Source organism: Parasteatoda tepidariorum, chromosome 1, assembly GCF_982258835.1.
Source record: "Parasteatoda tepidariorum strain Cologne lab strain chromosome 1, Ptep-v5.0, whole genome shotgun sequence".
Taxonomy (NCBI): domain Eukaryota; kingdom Metazoa; phylum Arthropoda; class Arachnida; order Araneae; family Theridiidae; genus Parasteatoda; species Parasteatoda tepidariorum.
The window spans coordinates 75,803,746-75,831,444 of record NC_141755.1 but is presented as its reverse complement, the minus strand read 5'-3'; the positions used below and the strand labels follow the sequence as shown (position 1 = coordinate 75,831,444).

Genomic DNA, 27,699 nt, shown 5'->3' with positions numbered 1-27,699 from the left:
TAACTTTTGCTTAGTGTTTTTTTTATTATTTTAATTTTACCAAACCTATTTTATAACTTCAGAACAAAACTAGAATCTTTGGAAGTTTATTTTTTTAAGCAAAACAATTTTCATTGTTTGCATGATATCTGAGTAAAGTTTCACTTCGGTGGGTATTACGATTATTTTTATATGAAAAATATTTATCTTAAAGCTATTATTTATAATTGATTTCAAATAATCATTAATAAAATACTGTATTACAATAAAAAATTTCGTTTGAAATATTATATTATTGCACGCAGTGGATTTGTAAAACTAAGGGAGTAATTGTGTTCATGATCATGTAGAAATACATCAATATGATCTTTTTCTTTTTTTGAAAATTAAATGAAAATTCTTCGGTTTTTTTTTTTTTTTTTTTTTTTTTGCATGTTTCCATTAACAACACAAGTCTCCCAATTGATTTCATACATTATTGATTAAAAAAACTAGTGCATTGAATGGTTAATCACTTTAAGTGATAAAAATTTTCCAACATTATAGTGTTTATAATTCAAACACTAAAAATATTATAAAATTTAAATTAGCAATAAGTATCAAGGTATATATAAAACTAATTCGTTGGAATTTGTTTCTTCTAATTTTAGACATCATAAAGTGACTTCTATGAATAAGAAAAAACAGCTGCTAATCTTTACATGGTAAAACTAAATTGTTAAAGAGCTCCTTCTCATTGCGAGTTATGTAAATCTGCTGATCACTGTAAAAAATTCCGGATCAAATTACGGTATAAAGTTCCGACATTTTGGGTTCTTCATTCGTGAAAATTATTTTACCGTAAATTATACCGTAATTTTTACATTAATATTTATTTAAATAGAGTGATTCAGAGATATTTCGGTAATTAATACTATAAAAATTACGATGTCAGATTTTTGATACGTGACATATTCCGATGAAAATGAGTTTTACTGTAAAAAGTACCAGCCAGCGGTACTTTTCAGTGAAATTTTACTCAAAGTTTTTTTACAATGTTGAATTTTATTATTCGGTAGAAAATGAAAGAACGTTAATCCAGATTGTGTTTGCTTCATGCATTGAATGAAAAATATAATAAAACAGCAGAAATATCTCGGCTAATAACAAATGATATTATTTTTCATGATATAATGATATCTTCACACCCCGATATGAGATACTCAGTATCAAAACTAAAAGTTAAAAATCACTACTTAGTAAAATGACAAAAACTTTGTTGAAAAAAATCAGTAAGCAGTTATTTGCTTTTAATCAGATTTTTACTGTTATGTATTTTATTGTTTATCCATCATAAATAAAATAGCTATTTTTTTTGTCTTAACTGTGATACTGGTAACTTCAATTTTCAATTCAATAGTAGGAAATGTTTTGCGAGTTCAGTTATTAGAACCTCTATTACTGCAAAAAATTCCAGTTCAAATTACGATAAAAAAAAAACAGCACTCAGGACGACGGTATTTTTTATAGTATAATCCATTTTTACCAAAACATGTAACGGAACAAAAAATCTAATAAACCGTAATTTTTACTGTCATAATTGCCGTAAAAATCACTGAATTACTCTAATTAAATAAATATCACTGTAAAAATTACGGTACAATATTTTTAAGTAAAAATGGATTTTATAGATGATACACCCAACGCGCCGGTACTTTAGACCCTAATTTGATCCGGAATTTTTTACAGTGTACTTAAATATTTATTGCATTATTAAAATAGATCAGAACTCTTAAGTGACACTAAAACGAGTTAAACGTTTAACAGTTTATTAAAAATGCATAAATAAAATTTCAAATTATACAGTGCGAAAAAAAATAACAAAAATTGTTTATTTGTTCATTAAATAAAAATTCCCCGTCCATCTTTCAAAAATACTTTCACTACCACCCAACTGATACACAACAAGATGTTATTGAAAAAGAAGTAAAACTTTTCAAATATGCGAAATAGTTTAAATAGCATTTTTAATTAAGATGTCTCCAACGAGCTTCACTCTGTATCCATTCCAAACTTGACTTACATTTCAAAAAAATTTCTGCCTCCCCCCCTTTTCAACATCACTCGTCTTCCTCCACCCCATAAAGGAATATTTTTAATTTATCCGATTTTTTTTATTTTAAAAGAAGCCCTGACATTTATCCCCCCAACCCCCCCTAATACCTCCTTCATCACTCTTCTTGCAGAGCAAAGCAATCATGAAAACCTCAGTCTATAATTTAAAGGGGATAACTATGCAGTATCTTTTAGTAGCGGAGCTCTGATTCATTAAGATAATGAAATTCCGCGAATTCCTTCCACTTCTTCGATTCTTCTTTCCACGGGGGTAGGGGGAGATGGTAGAGGTTTTTCGGAGAAGAATAGAATAATTTCAAAATTAATTTTGAAATCTTTGAATCAGGTAGAAAGGAATGATATCGTTTTTTTTCCTTCCTACTTTAATATCAACGGTAACAGTTTCTTTGTTCTTTTAAATTCGATACATTCCTCAGGGAAGGATTAAACGATGTATAAAAGAAGGGAAATTACAATTTTTACTACCTAATTAAAATTTTTCTAATTAGAAGTGTAATTGTGCGTTCACACGCGTGGAATGAAACGTAATAATGGAGAATCTTAATAAGCTGAGGTATTTTTAGATTTAGATTGGTTTTTAGGAATTTTTCAATATGTTTTATAAAAGTTTTGTGTAAACATATAAAAAGGATACCAACCACTTTTTAAAATTTAATATTCTTCCTTTATACTTAAAGTAGTATTTCTCAATAGTTTTTTTTTGCAGTTGGTAAGAGTAAAGCTTATATTAAATTTTTTCTTAATGTAACCACACTGTTCGAATATTCCCTATAAAATTATGGTAAAATAACCGGGAGATGTCTCCGATCTGTTTTACCGTAAAGTTTACGGTAAAGAACACTGTTAATCTTAGTTGTAAATGGTTAATATTAACGGTTATAATAACGGTTAATATTAAGCTCAATGCTAGTTAAAAACGGTTTTGAAGCCGTTTACAACTAGCATGTTTTCAAAACAGTGAAAAAGATTAACTGGACATAGGAGCTAGGCTTAAAAAGCATACCTTAAAAAGTTTGAGAATCAAAATTAAAATAACGAAACTAAAGCATGCAGTTGCACAAAGTGAGAATAACTATAAAGTCTTATTTTTTAAATTTCTCTTAAGCAAATATCTTTTGCACATAAGTCTTTTTATAATAGAGTCAGGTTTACCATTCATGAAAATATTTTGGAAACCTGTGGTGTAACTGTTTTGAAATGTGTTTATTTTGATGTCATTAACCTCCTCATTTCATTGGTCCACATATACGGACTTTAACTTCTTAACTTCTACAAGAAAATTTATAGTTTTACCCTCGCTGAAACATTCCTAGGAGTTTAAGCTTTCTGGGTACTCCAATAGATGCAGAACATTTAACATTGGGATAGACTTACATAGAACATAAACAGAAGTGGTTTTCTAAAAGTGACAAAATCCACGTGCTCGAAAACAATAGTAATTTTAGACGTTATATAATTCAGCTATACTGAAAATATATTTTTTCTTATGACTTATTAGTTGTGAGATTTTTATGTAGCTTTTAAAGGTATATTTACTTAATATTTTAAAATAATACAGTCAGGAACATACAGGTCCATGTACGTACCTTGGCATCGTATGTCAAAATCTATGACAACGTAGTAGCCTAGAAAAATCTCATAGTACTATGAAATTAGAGATTATATCGATTTAGTAATATTTTATGTGCCTTTTTAGTAAATTGCTTTATGTTAAGGTACATTCATACATTTAGCAGCTTTAACTTTGTGTATTTTCCATAATTTCGAAAATTTCCCCCCAAGAATTAAATATTTTTTTTATAATTAATATTAGATTTTTTTAAAGTTATTATATCATGTGATATGCATAATTAATGTAATTTTGAAGCTGATATTAAATGCAGTATTGCAATGTGCTTAGAAAAAACTTTAATTTTTAAAATTTTTTTTCCAAATTACTAAATCTATTTATGGTTGTTTAAATAGACCATAATATAAAAATATGCATGTTTGTTCCTACTACTTCAGGTGTAATTTAACATTCGAAATATTTGTATCCCTTTATTTAGTTAAAATCTGATGTCCACGTATGGGTACTTTAAATTATTAGCCCTCTAGCAATATAATTTGGCACTATTATTTATGGCAGTAAAATTAAAATTCGGAACTGTAAAATATTTTTTTTGCTATAGTCATTTATACTGCTGTAGTGAAAAGATTAAATATAGTTAAAGTCACTCACCCCTGGTAGGGTCTTCTGCTCGTGGAGGGCGGACTGGGCCTTTAGGGCGCTGTCTCTGGCACAGTAGGTGAGAAAGGCACACCCTGAAATAAAATTATTTTTTAGAAAGGCGTGAATGAAGATGCTCATAACTATTTGTAATCTGATCCTGTTTTAAAATTATTGAATTCTAATTAATCATTCTTGCAAAAAATTTGTGCATGTGTTTCAAAGAGGTTAAAAAGATAAAACTATTTAGATTCAAGAAAAACTGTTTCAAAGGTTTTTGAAAATAATAGTGTTCTGACTCGACATCATTAAAATTGCTTCAAGATTGCTTCAAGAATAAAGGTTTAATACATAGAATGTTAGCAGAAACTGGGATAAGATAAAAATTTTTTATTATATTTAAAGTAAAAATAATACGTATTTACATTGTAAAGACAACTTTTTTTTCATATGCAATTTCGTTATTCAATTTTCATTGTCGCAATGTCACTACTGCAACATCCCTTCCATGCTCTGAAAAGTATTGTTATGGATGATTCATAACACACCTTAGCCTTTGAAGCCTATATCTCTACTTCAGTCTTAAAAAAATTAATTCCTATGGCTACAAAACTAAAAAAAAATACCCGTGTGAAAGATAAAAAGCTATCCTAAAAGCTAGAATAGATTAACAGTTTAGTTTTTAAATCAAGACCAATACAAAAGAATGTAAACTTAAGCAGTTGGAAAACACTTTATGACTTAAATTAGTTTTTACGAACCTAATAAAAGGCAATTATTGGACAATTATAAAGAATATGGAACTTAATAGAAATTAAACATTTGAAAAGATGTCATGGCGAAACATTTTAAGCGACTCCAACTAATTAAATTTTCTATCTAATTATAACGAAGAAATAAAAATTATGAATTTCCTTTTATTTGCTGAGAACTCTAGAAACTGTTTAAATATTTACATCTTCCATTTACGATTTGGCACGAAATATAACTTTTAAAAGCAATAGCAGGAAATATCGTATAGAATTTTTTGTTTTATTTTATATCTTTTCAGTGGAAATAAATATATCTATTTGAACTTATTCCTAATTCAATAAGAATTTAATACCAAACTTTTGGAGCAGAAAAATACTTGGATGTCGTTAATTTGACATAAAAGAACGGAATGAATGCCTTTCCCATTCAAGTCCTTTCAAGGAATTCAAGCACAAATAAATAAAATTCTTTATGAAAATTTCGCCAAATGCACCCATTTTGATTAATGAGCCGGCATGTTTGAGCTTACTAGATGGTTGAAGAAAGCGCGACCGTACACAGCTGATTAAGACGTCGCCTGGCCAAGGGCCAATCACTTCCCAGCTCATGCATGCAGTGGCCAATCAATTAGGAGAGTAAAAGCGTTCTCTAAATGCCCTCATTGCAACGGTTCGTGCCAACCAATGACCACTAATTCATCCTCTTCATTCAAGTAAAAGCCAAGAAAAAGTTGTATGCTTAAATAATTAAGTCCCAAGTTACAAGCCAAGGATTTAGCCAATGTTTCTCGTCCCTTCAGTTCCTGAGTATAATATTCGGTTATCTGAACTTTTATTTAAAGGGAACTAATATAATGTAGAATAATTGTCTTAGTCGTGCATGAAATTTGATCCAATTTTCTAATCCATAGAATCAAATTTTCTCTAATACGTTTTTTATAATAAAAAAAAAACATAGAATTTGAGAAATATATAGTCATTGCATAAAAGGTGTTTATTAAATTCAATGTTACGCAAAAAATTGCATTCAGTGAAAATGTTTTTAAAATGTCTGAGCTCATGAATTTTCAATAGCAATAACGCCAAAAAATTCAGACTGCAAATAAAAGTTATCCAAAGAAAGTGGAGAAACAATAAACATGAAACAATTTTGGCAATTTGTTCATTATTATTTTTTTTAATATTTAACTCTCTTAAACATTATCTTTGCAATGTTTTATAATTTGAAATCTGCATTTAATGCAGGAGATATATTCAAATAATACATTCAATAAATTGTGAAGTGAAAGCAAATTATTTGTAACTTCATAAGTACAATACATGCTTGTTATATAGAATGACTTTTACTTGATAAGTTGTTCATAAAATTACAAATTCATCATTTTGAGATTTACTTGATGAGGTGGTTCTGAAAGTAATTTCTAGATACAAAACTATACCGATTTGAGCGGTATTATTAGTTTAACTTACTTATTATTAGTTTGACTTAATTAGTTTTATGGAAATAATATGTTATAGAGAAAATGGTATTATGAGTATCTTTTTTAAATAAAATAAAAATAATATAACACTTATTCTATGTACTCCAAAGTAATTTTAATAAAAGTAACACTTTTTCTACAGTTGTTTCTTTTGGGTTATTTATGTTCAATAGCATAAATATTTAATAATAATATTAAACTATAACATTAGCATTGCAACTTAAAGTTGCTTATATTTGTACTAATAAACAAGTGCATTGCATACTAATGAATATATTTTAAAGTTGATAATACTCCTATCATGTGATGTTGCATCGTTGTATCATTGGAAAAAAATAAGTTACAGTAATTACTAATAAGAAAATATGTTATGTACTAATTAATTAGCTTTAAAAGTGAAAATATTCACGTTATGACTAAGACAACTAGCATTACATAATTTTATTTCAAATAAATTTTATTCTTTATTTTATTTCAAAGCTTAAGAGTAGCGACATTTTATGCACGTACTTAGAATGTGAGTCTAAAAATTGCAACATTGACACAAAATACGTATGTTAACAACAGGATAGGATAGTTACATAGTGCTGTGTTGTATTGGTTTAGTTTCGGCAAATGTATTTCTATTTTTTTTTTGTAGAGTTAATAAGTGAGCTTTATCTTTAAAACAATTCTTAAAGTACCATAAGTAACAAAATATATTTTTAACAGAAAGACAATCTACGCACGCACACTAAAAAAATAGCGAAAACTTTGTTGAGGAAGTGGTTTTAAAATAGAGATAAACTATCAGTTTTTACATCCTCTAACGCACTCAAATACAAGTTTCGATTAGTTTATCATGAATACAGGTGTTGGACAAAATTACGGAAACACTACACTACTATACTATTTTTTTCATATTTCCTAATAAATACTTAGAGAATTATTTTATTACTTCAGAAGCGTATAGATCATGCGATTTATTATATCACTGAAGTTTATAGCGTTTAGAGATTTGAAGGCAGGCAATAAATTACGAATAAAAAAGTGTTTTTGGAGAAACATGTTAAAAATTTTGCCACAAGCTTGTAACTCGAATCAATCACCTTAGTTATAACATGAAAAGACTGTACAAAATTTTAGACTCGTTTAACCTTTTCATTACCTCCGTCCACATATGTGGACAATCGCTTTTTAGCTTGTAAAAACCAGCTTTAAGAAAATTTTTAGTTTTACCCTCACTGAAACATTTGCAAATATTTAAGCTTTCTGGAGATTCCGCGATAGACGCAGAACATGTAAGGTATTTGGGTAACATTCCACGTAAACAGAAGTGATTTCAGAAAAAATGACGCTAACCCTTAGTGCTCGAAAACGTAAGTAATTTTAAATATGATATAATTTAGTTATTTTGAAAATATTTTTTTTCCCTTTGACTAAGTAGTTCTGTGATGTGTATGAAAGAAATTGTGTTTTTGGCTCAATTTAACTACGTAGTTGTTTTGTAGAAATATTCTCCGAATTGCCCCAATTCATTCATCCGTTTACTTGTTAAATGCATTCAAAATCTTTAGTTTGATATTAAACTATAATATCGGTAATTTGAACCATAATATTGTAAAAATTCACTTAAACCGCAACAAGGTGAAAAATAGTAACGAAACACAGCTCATTTTAACTTTGTAATTTTTAAGTAAAAACTTTCGCCAAAATACTCCATTTATAGCAATCTTAAGAACACTCTCAAAAAACGAGTTTAATGGAAAACCATAATACCGGTAATCTGTACCATTGCTTAGAGACAATTTTCTGAATTCTTAATAAGGTGGTTAATAGAAACTATGTTGCCGACTCATTGTTATTGTCCAGTTTATTGTAAAATCTTTCATTACATTATTCTTATTTTTTCAGCCGTTGCACTAAAAGTTTCAAAGTAAGAAGTTAAAGGCGACACTAAAAAGGTTCCCCTTATTGCACTCTCAAAACTTAGTTCCACTTTAAACTATAATGAAGTTAACGCTGTAATTTAACCTTTAATTATGACGCAACTTGGAAAAAATTAATTTGAAACCTAATTTCTGTTCAAATTTAACCATAGTATTGAGTGGTCAAGTTTAAAATAGAGGAACTTGCATAATAAGGTTAACCTTTTTCAGTAAGTGAATTTTTTAAAAAATAGAAGGTAAACGAAAAAGAGGAAGTCCCCCACCGGGTTAGTAGATTCTGTTAAGATCTAAGTGATTTAGGAATCGACCAATGGTAATTTACAGCTCCAGATATAGCCTGATGGAGGAGGCTCACAGAGACAGCCTTGGCCAACAACAGGCTGTAGTGCTGAAGAAGTAAGGTTCAACATGGCATCATATTATGGCTGCAGGAAATTTGACTAATATAGCGATTCAGGATGCTTCAAAATTTCTAACATAGTACAAAAGAGCTGTGGTGGTGCAAGGGATACAGCGCTCGCCTCCCAATGAGGTGACCCAGGTTCGAATCCCAGAATTGGTGGTCGATACGAATTCTTCATCCGGCTCTTACGGCCACATGGTCAAAGTAAGATATCCAGTGTGTTATATGGATCATGGGCTAGAGTTCTCTTGCCATCAGGCTATCCTCAAGAGGTTTTCCCATCAAAAAGTCGTCCACGAAGGCACATTTCTCCCAATTCTTGAAACAGGAGTTTCTTTGTCTTCTGAATTGAATTAAAATTTACAAAGCTACGGAGATGAGCAATGGTAGTCATAAACTCAAAATTAGTTCGGCTGTTTAATGACGGCTATAGAATAAAATGAGTACAAAGAAACTATACACATTTATTCAGTATATTTATCGATTAATCGTTTTAAAAATCAAACTGCAAATGCATAAATATATTTTGAAGGGCAATTTTTGAGTGTAAAGATGTGTGTATAAAATTCGTAGATCAACCATTATAATTTGCAAAATAAGTTTTATTTTGATAAACTGGTTAAATTTTTTACTAAAATTGCATCTGAAATGACAGAGTTTTTTTAAACCATTCAATTAGAAAGACCCCTTTAATATAAATTTTAAATTTTCCTCTGGTTTACAATTTCGTTGACGGAAATGTAGCTTAAACGGTATTCGGAGTTGAAAAATTCATCTTCAATTAGAATAAAGAAAAATTTACTATAGCTTATAAAGTACTATTTAGTTACAGAAATTAAATACGTTGCTTCAAAAACTATATTTCATTAATTAAACCTAATACCTTTCTGAAGGGTAAAAAATCCCATTTTCGATAACGTCCGTTAAAGTATTTCAGCGTTTCGTCAGATGCAAAGTTCTAAGATTTATTTTTACTAATAATTGCTAAAATGCTTTCAATTTTTCGCTTGATTAATGAGTTGGATAATCAATTTCGAGTCTTAAAAGAACTTCCTGCTTCATTAAGATAAAATTAATTCATTTTTAGTTCGTTCAGTTTTTTTCTTTTCGTTGAGATTTAGAGTAGCATTAATTCCATCACTTATTAGAAGGACGTGAGATTTGTTTTCGTTTGAAATTTTAACACGAAAAAATTCATTTCTTAATAATGTCATTACCAAATGTTTCCTGAATAGTTTAGTTTTCTTTGAAATTTTGAAATGTTTGGCAAAGAACTTTATTAATACTCTTAAGATTTATTATGCCAGAACAGTAAACCGTCATTACGTTTAACCGGGATGTAACGTGACTGTGAATCAATAAGCCAATTTATTTTTCAATTACGTAAAATATCTAAGCCGGTATTTCTATAATGAGGCTTTTCCTTAAATTATGAAGAAATTTCGAATGCAAACAAACAAGTAGGAAAAATATTATATAAATTTTCCAATTCATGAATATTTCATAGCAAATCAATTTCGAAAAGCAATAAATTTTTGCCTTCATTTTTGAAGCTTAGTTTTAAATAAAAAAGATTATTAATGAAAAAAGATTTATTTTATTTGGAACTAATTAAAAAATATAATTTGACTACATTTTTTATTATTTTTCGTAAAAATTTTGAAATATTTTGTAGTTAAGAATTAAATCTAGAATTCAATAACACAAGATTAGGATGTGGTTATACTGCATCAAACTAATCGTGAAAAATAAAGAAAAATAACATCCGAATTTAACAAAATAAAATGATACTAAAAGCCATGCGAAACTCAAAATCGAAATACAAATTTAAAACGATAAAACAGGCGTATAAGTTCCTTAATTAGGTTTTAATTATGAAACCTGTATTTTTCTGCATGAATTCCCAAAATAAAAATTTATGGATTAGAATTTTAAGAACATTAAGACGTACTGAGCCAAAATAATAAACCATCATTATGTTAATCTCAATTTAGTGCATGAAGCTAAATAAGTTGAATTTCAGATTATCTAAATATTAATTCAGTGATTTCATTAAAGTTTTTTTCAACAAACTTCAAAAAATGGATAATTTTCATACAAAATTCCATAACTAATAAAAAAATATTTAAATTCATTATCCACAAAAAAACACATTCATAGGAACATAATTTTGAAAATAAAATTAAAGCATTCAGGTTTACAAGGCCTGTTTAGTGATAAATTTTTGATATTTCTGAGTTAAGGTTAATAAAATGTTGAGATTGTTAAAACAATCAAAAACTTAGAACTGATTACCTTCTTACCGACTAAAACGTATTCCTTAGAGCTTTATTAATAATTTAAATAAGATCAACATTTTTAAGAATGGAATATTAAATGTATTTCTGTTCCTGGAATAATCTTTTGATTGGATTTTTGCGAAAACTGAAATTAACAGCTATAACGCAACAAAGAAAAATTTGAAATTTATAAAAAAAAGTTATGTTTAATACGCAAAGCATTATTAAAATACTTATACACATTCTATTGGAAACAAAATGCATATTCTGAGAGTATCCATCATTATCAAATATGCAATATGTGAAAACAATTTACTATTGAAAATTATAAAGTATTGAAAATTATAAATTGAATGTTAATTATAAATAGAATGAAAGGAATTTATGAATACTGCATAAAAGTAAAAATAAATTATCGTGATTTCAAAAACGCAAAGCTTAATTGTCGTATATTTCCTGAATAAAAATCTATAGCTAAGAACTAACTACTCACAATTTTTCTAGGGTAGTTCACACTTTATAAATAAATTTATTGATAACCATGTTTTAATAAATTTCATTCATTATGAATAATTTCTCCTTTCTTTCAATGCATTTAAAAACTTTTTGTGCTGTTATGATTTTTGAATCAATAATTTTTTTTACTTATAGAAATAAAAAAATGGTAATTTCAGCTCTGGAAGCAGTTAGGGCACTCTCTGTTTTATTATATAGCTTCAAAGAATTCCATTACCTAATTACTAGCAACTCATCATTCTAACTAGGGAAGTTCCCCTTTCTTTATAAATTTTGATGTAAACTGAATTGATTGTAAACTATATTTCAATAAATTTCAATTATTTGTGATATTCTTTTTTTCTACTCACTAATACATTTAAAAACTTTTAATGTTGTTATGCTGTCAGTACCTATAAACTTTTTTTTATCTCTGTAAATATAAATTGGATTATTTTATTTCTGGAAACAGTTTGGGTTCTTTCTGTTTGCGTATCTTGCTTCAATAAATTCCATTACATTAAAGGGCTAGTTTATGCAGCAATATTTGACATATTTTCTTCTTTAATGCAATATAAAAGCCCAAATTGCTTTCCATTAAACAACATCATCACCAGCATTCTAAAATGCACAAAAAGGTCTTTAAACACGCTTTTATTGTTACCAGGAAGTAACTCTGCCCTCTTTTATAAATGATATATTACAACTTTAAATAGCCGAATAAAACCTACATAAAAGCACATGCCAAGTTTTCACAGCACCAAACATCAAAGGAGGAGTCATTTGAAAATCCAAAAAGACGTCTTCATCGAAAATCGTTGGCGAACGAAGAAAGTTTTCACCGCGACGAGAATTGTTATCACCCTTTTATGAAAAGTCAGAAAAATGCTGCATTTGCCTTCCCTCCTTTTGCCTACACACGTCCTCCCCCCATGGGCAAAAAAAAAGAGAACTATTTGCATAAAACACGTCTTCTTGTTCCGAAAATGTCGGTCAATAACTTGGAGTCCGATAGTACCAGAAACAAATTACTACTCCTTGGCAATGTGTGCGAAAATAGGAACAATAAAACTATGTCAAAGAAAGATCAATTTTCGAGCGTTCGATTTTTCGCCAATGGGGCCCATCCCCCTCGACCCCAAACTTGCATATTTAAATAAAACTGAATTTTTCCTCCTTTGACTTTCAAATATAATGAAGCCTCTCTGGATTATAGAAAAAGAAAGAAAGGAATTAATATGAAAAAAATAAAAAATAAAAATTGCTGGTATGTAAGTTAAAAGCCGGAATATAAAAAAAATATACAATAAAAAACGTAGTTTGTTTTCGAAAGAATCGTAGATGGCTCTCATTTGGTGAACGATTCGGCCGTGAAGGCATGGTTACAGCTAGAAGTGATGAAAAAATGCTAATAACTAAAGGAAAAAAATGGCTTTAGGATGTATAATGAACTTCCATTGATTTTTACGAGAGGGTGAAAGAAACGGGATATTTTTAAAAGTTTATAATTTAGCTCCGTGGTGCAATATCAAAGCTGATTTAGGAAATGACATCAAATTTTCTTTTTCCTTGCACTAAATGGCACAACATTTTCCGCAGATTCCCCATTATTATACATAAAGGGAATTTTCAGATGTTTTTTTGATTTAAAAATGAAAGAGATTCCCTTTATTTATAAATGTAAGGGATATAAAAATAGATGATATGAGTATAAAGGAAAGTGCCAAAAAGAAACCTCATAAATTGAAGAGGTGTTCTAATCTTTGTGTCGTTGAAACAATAACTAATGGTAAGTACATTATATCTTATATATATAATACTCGTCGGTAATTTTATTTTTTGATTACTTTATGTCTGTAACTTTTCATAGCAGAAAAATTATTAAGTAACAGTCAATGACAAACATTAAACTTAATAAATGAACTAATATTAACAAAAATAGAGTTATTTTAAATATGAATTTCAAATTACGCCTAATGCATTTACACGAGTGTTTTAACCATGGAAAATATGCAGTAATTAATACAGATGAGAAACATAAAACCCCTTTTAGTTAAAAAAAACTAGATTTTACTATATTTAGCTCCGAAAAAAAATAAACATTAACTAATGCAGTATTTAATAGAAATATCTTTTAAGTTGTATTAATTTGCGTAGGTTCCATTTTTTTAAGCTAATTAAGCTTTAAAATAGTCTTATAAAAAAATATTATCCAAAACAAATATTTTTTAAAAACTAGTGATTATTTTTAAAAAAAAACATAGCTCAAGAAGATTTGATTTGTACACATTTTTATTAGTATACTTAATCTAGTACAAGAATCTAGTACAGTACACCGAAAAGAAACTATCTTCCGTAAATCGTGAAGTTTGATTTAATCATAATATTGTCGTACATTTTAAGTAAACTCAAATTATTATTAAATTAACAGTAGAAATATTTAAACAGCATTAAAAGTGTTAAAGCAAAGGCAAAGTTATTAAAAATATGTGCTTTAGGAGATACTGTATACTATTGTATTCAAGACCCCATATTAGACACAAATTTAATAATCATTTTGGTCATATTTCTCAACTATTTCATTAGATTTTTATATTTTATTCTTATTCTGAACAAATGTTTTTTTAAATGACCTAATTAATAATATCTGTACACTAATTTAAATGGCTCTATATAAAATACTGTGATAGAAAAATATATTTTTCTTATTATTGCCATTGGTTAACGTAACTAAGAGAAGGTAAAATCTTAATTTATACAAACTCAATGTCAAATAGCATGTATAGATAAACTTCTTATATTTTCCATTAATATGATGACAATTCTTTTTTTATAGTATTTTGAAAGATAATTTTTTAATTAACTTCCCCCAGCTTTAATTTGGATAATTTATTTTACATTTGGTTGTTTCGAATTTGCTTCAAAAAACCGTAAATGTAACAGAATATTTTATTTCAGAATTTCATTTAAACTATTACTTCACATTTTTCTAAACCACGAATGTTTTTTTAATTTACCAACGTAGTGAAAACAATCATTTAATTTTTCAGACTAATGTGTGATTAAATAAATTGCTGAAAGAATGGGACAAAGAAAGAATAATGAAAACAGGGATTAGGGAAATAAGTAAATCAGAGAATCACTGAATCTGCGTATTAATGAACAAGTGAAACGTAGAATCAATATTTAAGCGAATCGATTAGTCATAATTCGGTAATAATTTCAATATACTGAATACTCGAATCACCAATTGTGCGGATTAGTGGATTGAAAATGTAATAAATAAGCGAATTAATGAACAGCAAATTAATGAAAAAGCTGATCAGTGAATGAACAGAACCCCAAATAATCAATTCATTAAAGGGGGAAAGCAATAGGTAAATGAAATAAAACTCAAATTGTTCAAATGAATCTGCCTTTTTATTTCTATCACTAATTTTCCTCTGTTGTTCATCACCTAGCTCTAACACAGTTAGAACAATCTATATATCCGACATGTATACGTAACTGTGGTAATACATCCCAGAGCCAAACACTTAGCCACGTCTTCAAGGGATCTTTCTTTTAACAGCTATGGATGAATTCCACATAAATTTGAACCCGGTCAGACGCCTTAGTCAGCCTGTGAGCTTGCCCCTACTTCTCCAAACTTCCATTCTACAACCAACGGGAGCAATTAACCCCATTTAAGTGTTTAAGTGCACTTTGCTGCTTATTTGCACCGGTTATTCAAACGCTTCCAGGATCGAACTTAAGACCACCAGCCTCTTATGAATGAAGTGAGAAACACCTTTAAATACTGTGTCACCGAAGCGGTATTCGTAACAACATGCACGTTAAATCCACGGCGACTAGCAGTCTTGTCGTTTATATGGAATTGGAATGTATGGAATAAGGCAGGGATGGGCAAACTACGGCCTGCGGGCCAACTGTGGCCCGTCGAAAGGTTTTATCCGGCCTGCGGATAGAATTTTAACTTGCCGATCCTTAACAAATATAAGCAATATACATCCATTTTCTTGTCGACTTTGTTAAAAAAAAGAAAGAACAGAAATAGCTTTAATCAAAGTACTCATGACCTCTATTTTTGCTCTACAAAACATAAATTTATGGAAATAGTTAGCACAGACGACTTCAATTCGTAAAATGTTAAAAGCAGAAGTTCTTTATTGGATAGTAGTAAATTGGCTCCAACTAACGTTTGTCTTTCTCGAGGAGCAAACTTATTGAATCTAATATGTAGGTGAATTGTTCTTCACATGTGGCAGACTGTGCATTTTAAGCTCCAGTGAGCGGGCAATCTAACAATCATCTGAAGCAGTTGTTTTTAAATATGCTAAAGTTTGAGTTTTGCAAATCATTACCAAGAGCTAGTTTCCTAGTTCTCAAAATCTAATATTTCATGCCCAGGAAATCAGTGCTATTTGCTTAATCTTATATATGTGAACAACAGTTTTCAACTATGAACCTTCAAAAAAATCATTTCAGAAGTAGACTAACAGACAAGCATTTAGCCTCGTTCCTTAAAATAAGCACATCTTACTTCGAACCTCAGTATAAGGAACTTTTAAAAATGAAATCGCAATTTCATTCATCTCACTAAATATTTAAGTTAGAACTTGTATATCTCTTTTTTTCCCTTTAAATTATGAACTTTTTACCTGGCCCACCAAACATTTTTTCTCTCGATTTTTTTCCCTCGACCAAAAAAGTTTGCCCGTCCCTGGAATAGGGTGTATCAGACAAAGCCATCGATAAAATATATGTAATCATGTTCGTTTAAATACAGAATCCTTCCAAATGGGCCCGATTATATGGAATAGGGTGTATCAGACCAAGCCATCGACAAAATATACTGAACCATATTTGTTAAAATATAGAATCCTTCCAAATGAGCTGGATCTTGATTAAGTATTGCTGTCACTCGTAATCCATAAAAAGTTAAAACTAAATTAAGTAGGCTTTCAACAGGTTTTCAATTTATGGATTTCACTTTAAATTTAAATATCAAAACACACCTAAACATAATTCCGTAATCAATACCACAGAGCATATAAGGAAAAAACATCGCCTTGGCTCTTAAAAACTGTCGACGACAAGACATAAAGAAATATAAAAGACAAAAAAATAACACAGAAAATAAATAAGTTTGACATTGATGAATTAGCAGATGGCTCTGACCATAACCGAAGTCGTCGCATTTCCACATACAAGACACAAAAAATAATAAAAGTTAGACTGGCGATTTCAGTGGGTGCAGGATGACGTGGTGATAAAGTGAAATTGCAGAGTTACTTTTCTTGACCGACCACCACACATTCATTCGGCAAAGAAAGCATTTATCAATGGCGAATGTCAGAAATTTGTTTTCCTGTCTTCTGAACTTTTTCCCTCAACACACGCATGCAAGGCGAAGAAAGTGGTCTTTAGGGAAGGTATTGAGCACTAGCCCGTGTTATCGCCCCCTGCCCCCATGGGGGTAACGGGCGTGTGGATCTTGGGGGTTTGGTTTTCTCTCAGGAGGGTTTGGAAGACTGTGGGATGGGGTGGACATAGCGGTTATTTCAACCGTAAGAGAAGTCATTTTTCTTCGTCTGTCGAAAATTTCACCACCTTTTCTTTTTTGTAACTATTCTTGGAAGTTATGCAGGACATAAAATGTAAAGGATTATAGTACGCTTGAGGTTAGGAAGATATTTTTGATACTTTCGTTTTGAAAGGCTCTTATTTTTTAGGTAATATAAGGTATTAAGTAATTACTTTTCAAAAATGCATTATACAGGAATGATTTATCTGTAGCTTTTATTTTACACGCATAATAATGTATTACTATTTAGGATTCGCAAATAAATTGTCTTTTCGATTCTTCTTTTAAAAAAAATTTAAGTCAAGACGCAGAATTCTAAACTAGATTAGTTTATATTTTGATTCTTATAAGAATTTACTTATGCTTAGGGTTCACTAAAAAAAACTTTCTTGGATAAAAAGAAATAAAACTGTCTTATACTTTAGTTCTTATCTGTCATTTAATCTTATAGTTAGAATGTACTTATGCATATGATTCACAAATTTATATCGTCCAATTTTATTTTACATATTACTAAAAGAAAAAAGTCTCTTATTTAATTCTCATAATAAAAACTTACTAATGCTCTAGACAGGAAAAATGTTGTCTTATCTTTTTTTCTCATTATAAGAACTATGTAATGCTTCGAGTTCACTAAGAATTTTCTTTTATATGATTTTTTAATTCAAAAATGCATTATACAGGAATGATTTATCCTTAGCTTTTATCTTACACGAATAATAATTTATTAGTATTTAGGATTCGCAAATAGATTGTCTTATATTTTGTTCGATTCTTCTTTTAAAAAATATAAATTAAGACACAGAATTCTTAACTAGATTAATGTATATTTTGATTCTTATAAGCATTTACTAATGCTTAGGGTTCACTAAAAAAAAAAAGTCTTATCTTTTATTTGATTCTCATTATAAAAATATGTTTAGGTATAAGAATCAAAGTTATACCGTCTTATATTGCCATTTTCATAATGTGAATTTAATGCTTAGAGTACAAAATAGATGGTCTTATATTTTGTTCCATTCTCCTTAAAAAAATTAAGTTAAGACATAGAATTCAAAACTAGATTGGTATATATTTTGATTCTTATAAGAATTTACTAATGCTTACGATTCACTAAAAAAGTTTTCTCCTTTATTTGAGTATAAAAATATGTTGAGGCATATGAATCAAAGTTAGACTGGCTTATATTTTATTTGATTTTCATAATAAGAATCAGCTAATGCTTAGAGTCACAAATGGAAAGTTTTATTTTTATTTGATTTTCATTACAAAAATATACTTAATCTTGGATAAAAAAAATAAACTGCCTTGTGCTTTATTTAAATCTTATAGTTAGAATTTACTAATTCGTATTATTCACAAATCTATATCGTCCAATTTCATTTTACTTATTACTGAAAAAAAAAGTCTCATCTTTCATTTAATTCTCATAATAAAAATTTACTAATGCTCTAGACAGGAAAATATGTTGTCTTATCTTTTTTTCTCATTATAAGAACTATGTAATACTTAGAATTCACTAAGAATTTTCTTTTATATGATTCATGAAATAAGAAAGAATAGACCATGTTATCTTATTTCAGTTACGGAAAAATGTAACTACGCTCGTTTAAAAGGAAAAAGAAAAGAAAAAAAGGAACTTATTTCCACGAAAGTTTTCTTTTTAATCTTATGATTAAAAATAGCAAAAATATGTATTTTCCCTTTGTTTTTCTTCTAATTATTCATACTAAACAAATCCAATAAAAAATCCTGAGAAATTAAACTCTTGTATGGATTGTATGTACGCAATTGTATAATGCACTTTGCTAAAGACATCTAGCAACAGAAGACTTGATTTTATCTTTATGCGATTTGATAAAAGTTTTAACATTTAAAACATAATAATAAAACGAAAAGTTTGAATCTGCTATTAACTGTATGCATCTCTTATGATTTCAATACTACTAGTGCTACACAAGGAAAAATATTTGGTAAAATTATAGTTCTGTAAGATGACATTTCTGATTTTAAAAAAACAATTCTGGTTATTGAAACCAAAATATTAGGAACTTAAACCATTCATTTGGCAGTTTTTTCCATTCATGTGGTAACGGACTAAAAGAAATTTCATTTTTCAAAATTATATAGTTCTTATTACCACACATTTAATAAAAATAAAAAACTCAAAAGTAACCGAGTTTCTGAGCCATGTTCTAAGGTACATATTAAGGTACATTTAAGATATCAATTACACAATTTTACCACATTTGTCAAATTTTATCACATATAAAACTATATTTTATTGTTAATTTTGTCAAAATCTATAAACTACAAAGCGTTTGGTAAAAATCACCAATTTTTTTAATGTTCCCATAGACCCAGAAAGATGCTAAATTTTACCATAATCGGGTAGTTTTGATCACTTTTTTCTCTGATTATAATCAATATTGAATGCCTAAAATATTGCGCACATGTCAATTTTGTTAATAAAATAGCAGCATGTCAAACAAAACTGTCTAAAAAAATTGGTTACATATTTTAATTGACCAAATGTTTTAATATATAGATATACACATACGGTAGAACGAAATGCGATAAACGGATTCTGTACGATAACTATATACTTACTCTTAACATTTAAAAAAAGTAAAATTAGAAATGTACCAATTTTTTTAGCCCTTGAGTATGGAAAAGGCTGTTTAGTGGAAATTCCAGTTTAGGTATTTCGCCTTTATAACATTTTTTTGTATTTTATGGCATTTTTATAAATTACAGTGAAAATTGATCCAAAAAGTGCATACTTATAAAATATATAAAACATTTTCTCAAAAAAAAAATATTTTTAATATTTAACAGTTGTGTTTCCTCTGATGGGACTTTAAAAGTACTATTTACTTGGAGTAAACATTTCTTTACCTTGTTAAAACTGTAACAATCAAAGGTCAAAAACTCAAAAAATTCAAAAGCAAATTCACACAATAAACGATAAAATTCTAGGTAAATTGAAGACTTCTTAAAAAAAGTGTAAGAAAAATTGTTTTGTGTTATTATTAGACCATTATGAAACACCAATGTTTTAATTTAACACCAATTATTCAATTATTATTCCATGCAACCAAATTACATCAAATCAAAACAATATTCCATATTGAAATATCTTACAATAAATAGATTTTTTTTCTAAGTAATTTTAGAAAATGGTAAAAAGTGAATTACATATCATTTTGCTTTTTAAATTACTTAACGAATGGGAGAACATATTGCTCAAATATAGCTAAATTCAAGTTTTAAAAAATATAACCAGTAGAGATGAAATTGCTTTTTTTTCTAGGTAATTTTTAAAACGCCTAAACAGATTTCCTTACGCATATAACTGATAAAAAAAAGTCGCAATAATTAGAATTTTTTACCAACATAAACATGCAAAGTTTACGTAAAAGAAAATTCTGAAATTTTGATATACTCATAAAAATCATATTTTGCGCTTTTACTTACTCAATATAGATCTATTAAAAAAATCCAGGAATTAATTATCTCGTATTAACATGATGAGACAAAAATATAAACCGTATTTCGTACTACGAACCATTTAAATGTTTTGCAAATGTTTTAACCAAAATCAATGAAGTTTGTTTGATGAAGTTGAAATGTTTTAACCAAAATCAATGTTTTAACCAAAATCAAAATCAATGACCTGTCAATATCTTGCTTCATATAATTTTGAAATATCCATTAATCTACTTCAAATTCATCGCGTTGAAGCATTTTACAAGAAAAATATTATTTGGAATAAATTACTTTTAATTTTAAAAAAAGCACATCAACTTTCACTCTCCATCTGAAAAAGCTTATTGCGAATTTGCAATTCATAAAGTTAAATTTTGCTTAAAACAACGTATTTTGCCATTATTAAATACAGTTTATAAACTTTTATCGAAGTATAAATTACTTTTGAAGGCTACTAGAGCGATTTTTCTCATAAATGATCTTAAAAAAAACTTTTTTGCAGTTTCTTATACATATTTATAACAGGTTAATAGGCCTAATAAATGCATCACACCTTTCAAATATTCGTAGCTTGTTTCATTTTTAAAGTAATTTGAAACTTTCAAATTCATCATTTTCTTTCGTCATTATCTTTTCATAGATGATTATGAATTTATTTTTTTAAGAGTTTAAATTTCAAATTTAATTTTAAAAAATTCAATTTTCTATATGATTTTAAGCATTTTATGATGATTTTATTATAACTGTCTTGTTCATGGAAAATGTTAGAAGAATGCCTTTAACAGAATAATTTGATGAAATTGAGTAAAGAATTTTTGGAAAAATCTGATTTTCTTGATTCTGGCTTAGATTTTTAAATTTTTTTTAAAATTAATACAAGTTTTGGTAACTTTTTACTGATCTGTATTTAAAAGCATACTATAGAAAAAAAAAAGTTGTGAGAACTCATTATAAAAATTATTTTCTTTACATAATAACTTATCTTTCATAACATAATAACTTTACATAGTATCTTAACTTGAAAGACTTTTGTTAAAAATGTGCACTAAAATATTCCCTACATTGACGAAAAATTTAAAAAAAGTATTTTGCATAAATTATATATTGATAAATATCTTGCATTTTTAATAATTATACTAAATATTCTGTACTGTATTATAAATCATTATAAACACAAAGAAAAATTTTGCAACTTACAATTAAAACACACACAGAAATTTTCAGTTTTAAATTCACATCTTTCAAACTTAATAATAAGCAATATTTTACGAACTAAAGACTGGAAATAAATAATTATTCCATTTGTTATCAATTCCCCGTCACTTGAAATATTTGGAATTTCTATTAAGCAAAGTGCTTCAACCATTTATTTAGAAATATGCGCTCATTAGTAAAAGTTAAGTAGTAATTTCTCATTTAGATATTATTCGATAAAGCAATTTCGTCGACGCACTAACTTTACGAACGTACAAAAGCTTTAAAATAGCGTCGCACCTATTTCAAGCACTCTGATTTTATAGAATCATATATATGATTTATGACGCCAACCTTTTCCCAAAAGCTCTCTATTCACTCTTCGAAAAAGGGATCTTGTCTGCCCATCCCTAAATTTTGGCGATTTATTTGTAAAATTTCGAGCTATGATTAGATGAGTGAGATATGCTAGGTGCAGTGAGTTTATCACAAGTTGGACGGGCGTGTCAAATCTGTTATTAAGTTAATTGAACTTTTGAAGCATAAGGGAGAGGTGTGTATAGGAGAGGTAGAGAAAGGGTTGGCGAAATTTTCTGCATCCCCGAACTTAGAACGAATGGATGATGTAGATAACTGGGCTAAAGCCTATTCCGGATTTAACGTCACCCTACAATCCAGGAAAATTGACAAGTCAGGCGTGCTTTTCTGATTCCAAGGTGCTAGATTATGAAGAATTTCACGCCTTGGCGAGGAAGTGAATTAAGGTCGAATGCATTAGCTCCGACTTAGGAATTCGAAGATGCATTTGATTTAGATTTAATCGTCATTATTGTGGTAGTGTAGATTAGTTTAAGGTCCTGTTTACATGAAGCTGAATTACTCACTGGTGAATTATGTTCGCGGTATAATTGATTAGCATAGCGGCTTTAAATAGATATATCAAAGGTTAAAAGCATTTACTACTAAATGATGCAAGTAAACAAATAAATTAGGCTAATACTCAATGTTAAGTTCTATATCTATATAATATAATATTACGTTCATATATCTATATAATATAATATTAAACTATATCCGAAACAGAAATAATAATCTTAAAAAACCCACTAAGTATTTATCTAAAGTTGTACAGAGATATCCGCCAAAGAGAATTCTTTTATTTTGTTCTTAAGATAATTTTTATTTCAAAATGGTTTGTTTTATTTACTTGGCTCAATAATATTTCAGAGAAAATTAAAAGTATTCATAAAATAAATAAAAGCTATTACCTATATCAATACTTATTCAGAGAGTCGTGATGGCTCAGGAGATAGAGAACTCCCCTCTCAATGAGGTGATCCGGGTTCAAATCCCAGTGATGGCTGTTCAAAACGAATTCCACACACCCGACCCTCGCCGACCACTGTGCTGATTTTAAATATCCTCAGTGGAAGGCGAATTATTGGTTAGAGTCCCCTTGATGACAGACTAAAAGAAGAAGATTTTTGCAATTTTTCTTTCCCTCTAACGTGAAAGCTGGTTAGTTCCATCAAAATCCATCTACGGAGGCAAATTTTTCTCAATACTTGATCCAGTAGTTTCCATGTCTTCTGGATTGAGTTCAAAATTACAAGACCACGATGTTTAACATTAGTAGTTGCAAACTCAAAAATTAGATCAGCTGTTCATCGACGGTTTTAAAATACTTATTCAATAACAAACTCATTGTTTAATAATAAAATTGTATGCATATAACACTGTAGGAACTAGATATAACGTTCTCACATTTGCGGGAACCAAAGACAACATTAAAACAATCAGAAGATAAAAATAAAAGTTTTATCTTCCGGAAAAAGATACAATCACAAAACTGAGTGAATAACTTAAAGTAAATTAAAATACAAAGAAGTGTATAACACACTCAGTAGTAGTAGCTTGGTGATTTCACAGATATGCTGGGAAAAGTGCACGATAACAAAAATGACATCTGTATCTTGCAGTCGGTTACAGCTAATTTCCGAGAGGAAAGAATATCAAGATGTGTTCGATGACAGGTTGCAGGTTCGGTATTCCCTTCGATCTAGCCAACTCTAGAACATATTTTAAAGTGCAATAAAGCTTTATGCACCTAAGAACTATGAACTTTAAATTTGCCTGTTAATATGCAACGCATTATACAATATTACGCAATTTAGAATGGAGCACTAGAATTTAAATTCTCAATTACTTATATTCTTAGTATTAGTCGAATTAGGACAAATTTGAATAAAAAATAAATGAATAAATAAATCTAACAATTTTTTTCAATTTTATGAATTGCCCAACCATCTATTGCTGTTATTTTGTAACCAGCATTGAATAGCTGATCCATTCGCGAGTTTACAACCATCAATGGTCACATAAGACAGAAACTTCCGGATCAAGCATTAAGACAAACTAGACCTAGTGGAGGACTTTAAGAAGGTATTAATCGGCATTTGGTTCACATGGAGAACTATGAAACCCTCCCACACTTAGTCCAGTGGCAAAGGAATTAAACCCATTATCCCATTTATAACTGAACATATTTTACATCAGCGCTGGGTTTCGGAGTGAGCAAGAATCAGATTTCGTATTGACCATCAGTCATTAGGATTCGAAACTTGGTCATCTAGTACTGTAATAATGGTAATTGTTGTAAAATAATGGTACTTTATTTACTTCGTACTATAGCTGCACAGTGGGCTGTTGCCAACGACCTGCGCGATATCGAGCACTTTAATGATTATTAACGAGGATTGATGCCACACACTCTCGATCCCTACACAGGCTGATCTAAGAGGTCACCCACCCGCTTACTGAACGCAGCCAGTGATGCTCGACTTCAGTGTTCTACTGGTGGGCGTGTTTTACAATCAGTTCGCTGCAGAACAAATTAAAATAATATTTTTACTATTTCTTTAAATCCTATATAGCTAATCTAAATATAAAATTGTAAAATGAAAGTTCGTCACCAAATACTTGTCGAATTTAAAATTCTAATTACACTTTCTCCGAAATGAAATAAAAATTTAATCCAATAACTTTTTGAAAACTCTTAGATTGAGAAAGTACTGTAGGAACCATTTACCCATCGCGGAGATAAACAAGAATGTTATAAGAACAAAAGTTTGTTTTTACGGCTATTATAGAACCATTTGAAAGCCCAATAGCTGAGTGGTAGAGCTTCGCGCTCCCGTGCCACAGGCCCTGAGTTCGATCCTCGTGCCGGGCAAGGTTGACTCAGCCTTTCATCTCTTCAGTGGGTCGATGAATGAGTACCAAGCATGCTTGGGAACTAAACACTAGGGATTTCGCGTTCGGCTGACCACCAAACCGGAACATCTGCACCCCAGAGAACAACGTCAAGAAAACTGAGATGGGCACAGTAGGCCTTGGCCCTCTATGGGCTGTCGCGCCATTGAGTTCAGTATTAAAGAACTATTTCAAAAACTTAGAGAAGGAAAGTCATAAGTGGCATTTTTTGAAAGATCTGTGTTATCTCAAGGAAATATCTTATTTGTGTCCGAATTAACCATGCAATGACTCACTGTGTCGAATCCATAAACTTTGCTTTCAGAGTACTGAAAAGGCGAAGGCTATGACGCAAACAGTCTGAATGAGTTCTTGGGATTCATAGAATTCACCAATCAGAAGCTTGTAGACAAAAAATCTAGGCAAGACAATTTTTCATCCTCTGACAATGTATCCCTTTTAAAACTAGCTTAATCTCATTAAAATGTTCTTTAGAGCTTTAATCATATTAGTTTTCATTCTTCGAAGTTACCTTTTTCCTATAAAAACCTTCAGGTATTATATAAGAATAAATATTTGAGACAACTCCATAATGGTGGAATAATTATCGAAATTAAAATTTCATGTAGGTTTTTTTTATAAAGATATTTTATATGGATTCATATTTATCAACTACATTTAAAATAAACTACTCTCTTCAAGAAACCAATCCTCCTTAACATCCAAAATTTTTATTTTTTAACCCACTTGAACTTAAACCTGAGACAGGCTCCGTATAAGGTGGCTTTACCGTATTAATGAAGCCCTCATAGTGAGCAACTACTACTCTTTGGAGAGAAGATAAATATGGTAAAAGATTCTTAAAAAGGCCGTGGCCCACAATGAGTTGTCCAGGCTTTAAAGAAGAATAAATTGTATTTTATCTATGGACGTTTATTATTTAAATATTTCAGGCAGATGCACATTTACTAAATGGTTTTTAGACAAAATATTAATTTGCGACATGTGTATGACGAAATGGTAAGAACGCTCTTCATACTTTATTATTTGATCCATAGATTTGAGGCAGAAAAATAAGTTATTCGTTGAAAATTATCTTTTTTGTTATCCCTTTCAAAAGTCAAATTTCTTTACATATTTTTTATATTTAATTAGAAATTCACGCAATTTTTGTGACTTATAAATAAATAAATCTGCTGTAACAATGAACGTTAAGCATTGAGAGTCCCTTGTACGTACCGGCATTAATTATTTGAAATCATTCCAACAAATTAAAAAGATCTTGTTAAATTACCTTCTGTGAAAGACAAAATACACCCATTAGCTTCACACTATTTAACAAGATTCTTGTTGAAAGATTTATTTGAGGCTATAGCTTACAATTTCGATAGTTAATTCTGGAATAGCCATCAATATCAGCCGAGATTTCAATGAAGGCTATAGATTTCTCTATCAGCTATTTTATTAATGACAGTAACGCACAGCTAAAATTATTACTTGGAAAAGGAGTTTGTGATTTACGGTGGGCAATTGTTTTCTGCATTAATAAATGTCTCGCATCTTTGCTTTTTTTAATAATGCCTATACAACAATATGGGGTGTTAGGCGAACTACCGATATAAATATGTTGTGTAAATTTACTTAGCGCATTTGCTATTTACTTAATATATATTTTGATTGTTTAGATTAAAATTTGCTTCATATAACATTAAAAAAAATACATTTACATTATATCTTCCACGTATGCAGAGTTTAAGATCTTAAATTTCAATTCTTCTTTTTGTACATGGATTAACCATATAATCACTTATCCACCATGCAATTATATAAAAATAACAAACCGGATATTTGGAAACTTTTACAATACAGAAATTAAAAAAACGAAGCAACATTATTATTATTATTGTCAAATTTTCTGGGAAAAATATAGTAATCATTAAAAAAGATTTGTTGCATTGTGTTCTATAATTTTATTCTTAAAAAGCACAATATCTTTGAAACTTCGAATTCAATACATATATTTTCTGAATTTTCTTTATGCAATATTTAGAACTTCAAATTTATACTATTGTGCATACATAAGGTACAGTTACACAACAGAGAAAAAATATAATCAAAATTACCAGAATATGGTAAAATTTGCAAGGTGATTCTAGCAACACCAAAAATTTCGGTCATTTTTACCGAAGTGCTCTGTTAATTATTTTAGTAAAATGAACGATTAAATATGTGATGAAATTTTTTAAATGTGCCAAAATTTTATGATTTTATGGCATATAAAATACCTTAAAGCATAGCATATAAAAACCATTTTATCCGTTCAATTTCGTTTTCAGCTTTGTAGTTTTTCACTAAATAAGGTATTAAGAGCTTTAATTTGAATGGGAAATTGCCAAATGAATGGTTACGATAGGAATAAGAAACATAGTTCTAGTAATAAAAACCAAAATAATACGTATTTAATACCGTTTATTTAGATTTTTATAACTAGAGTTAGGCTTTTTTTTGTTGCCAGAAATGTCATTTCTATGCTGTA

The 27,699-nt window shown here is 29.1% G+C and overlaps 1 protein-coding gene across 7 annotated transcripts in view; it reads right to left on the bottom strand.

Annotated features, from left to right (window-relative positions):
* LOC107456609 (CUGBP Elav-like family member 4) overlaps positions 1-27,699 on the bottom strand; it is a 550,694-nt gene that overhangs the window by 476,229 nt on the left and 46,766 nt on the right. For 5 of the 7 annotated variants that reach the window (XR_015435085.1, XM_087167037.1, XM_071179609.2 and 2 more), the window contains exon 2: positions 4,316-4,398. Coding sequence is in view for 4 of the 7 variants with exons in the window: in XM_087167037.1 (XP_087023163.1) it covers positions 4,316-4,398 (83 nt within the window). In the remaining 3 variants the exon portion in view is untranslated. Of the gene's footprint in view, positions 1-4,308; positions 4,399-27,699 lie in introns of those variants that run through there. The other 2 variants (XR_011636571.1, XR_015435086.1) reach the window with 2 other exon arrangements.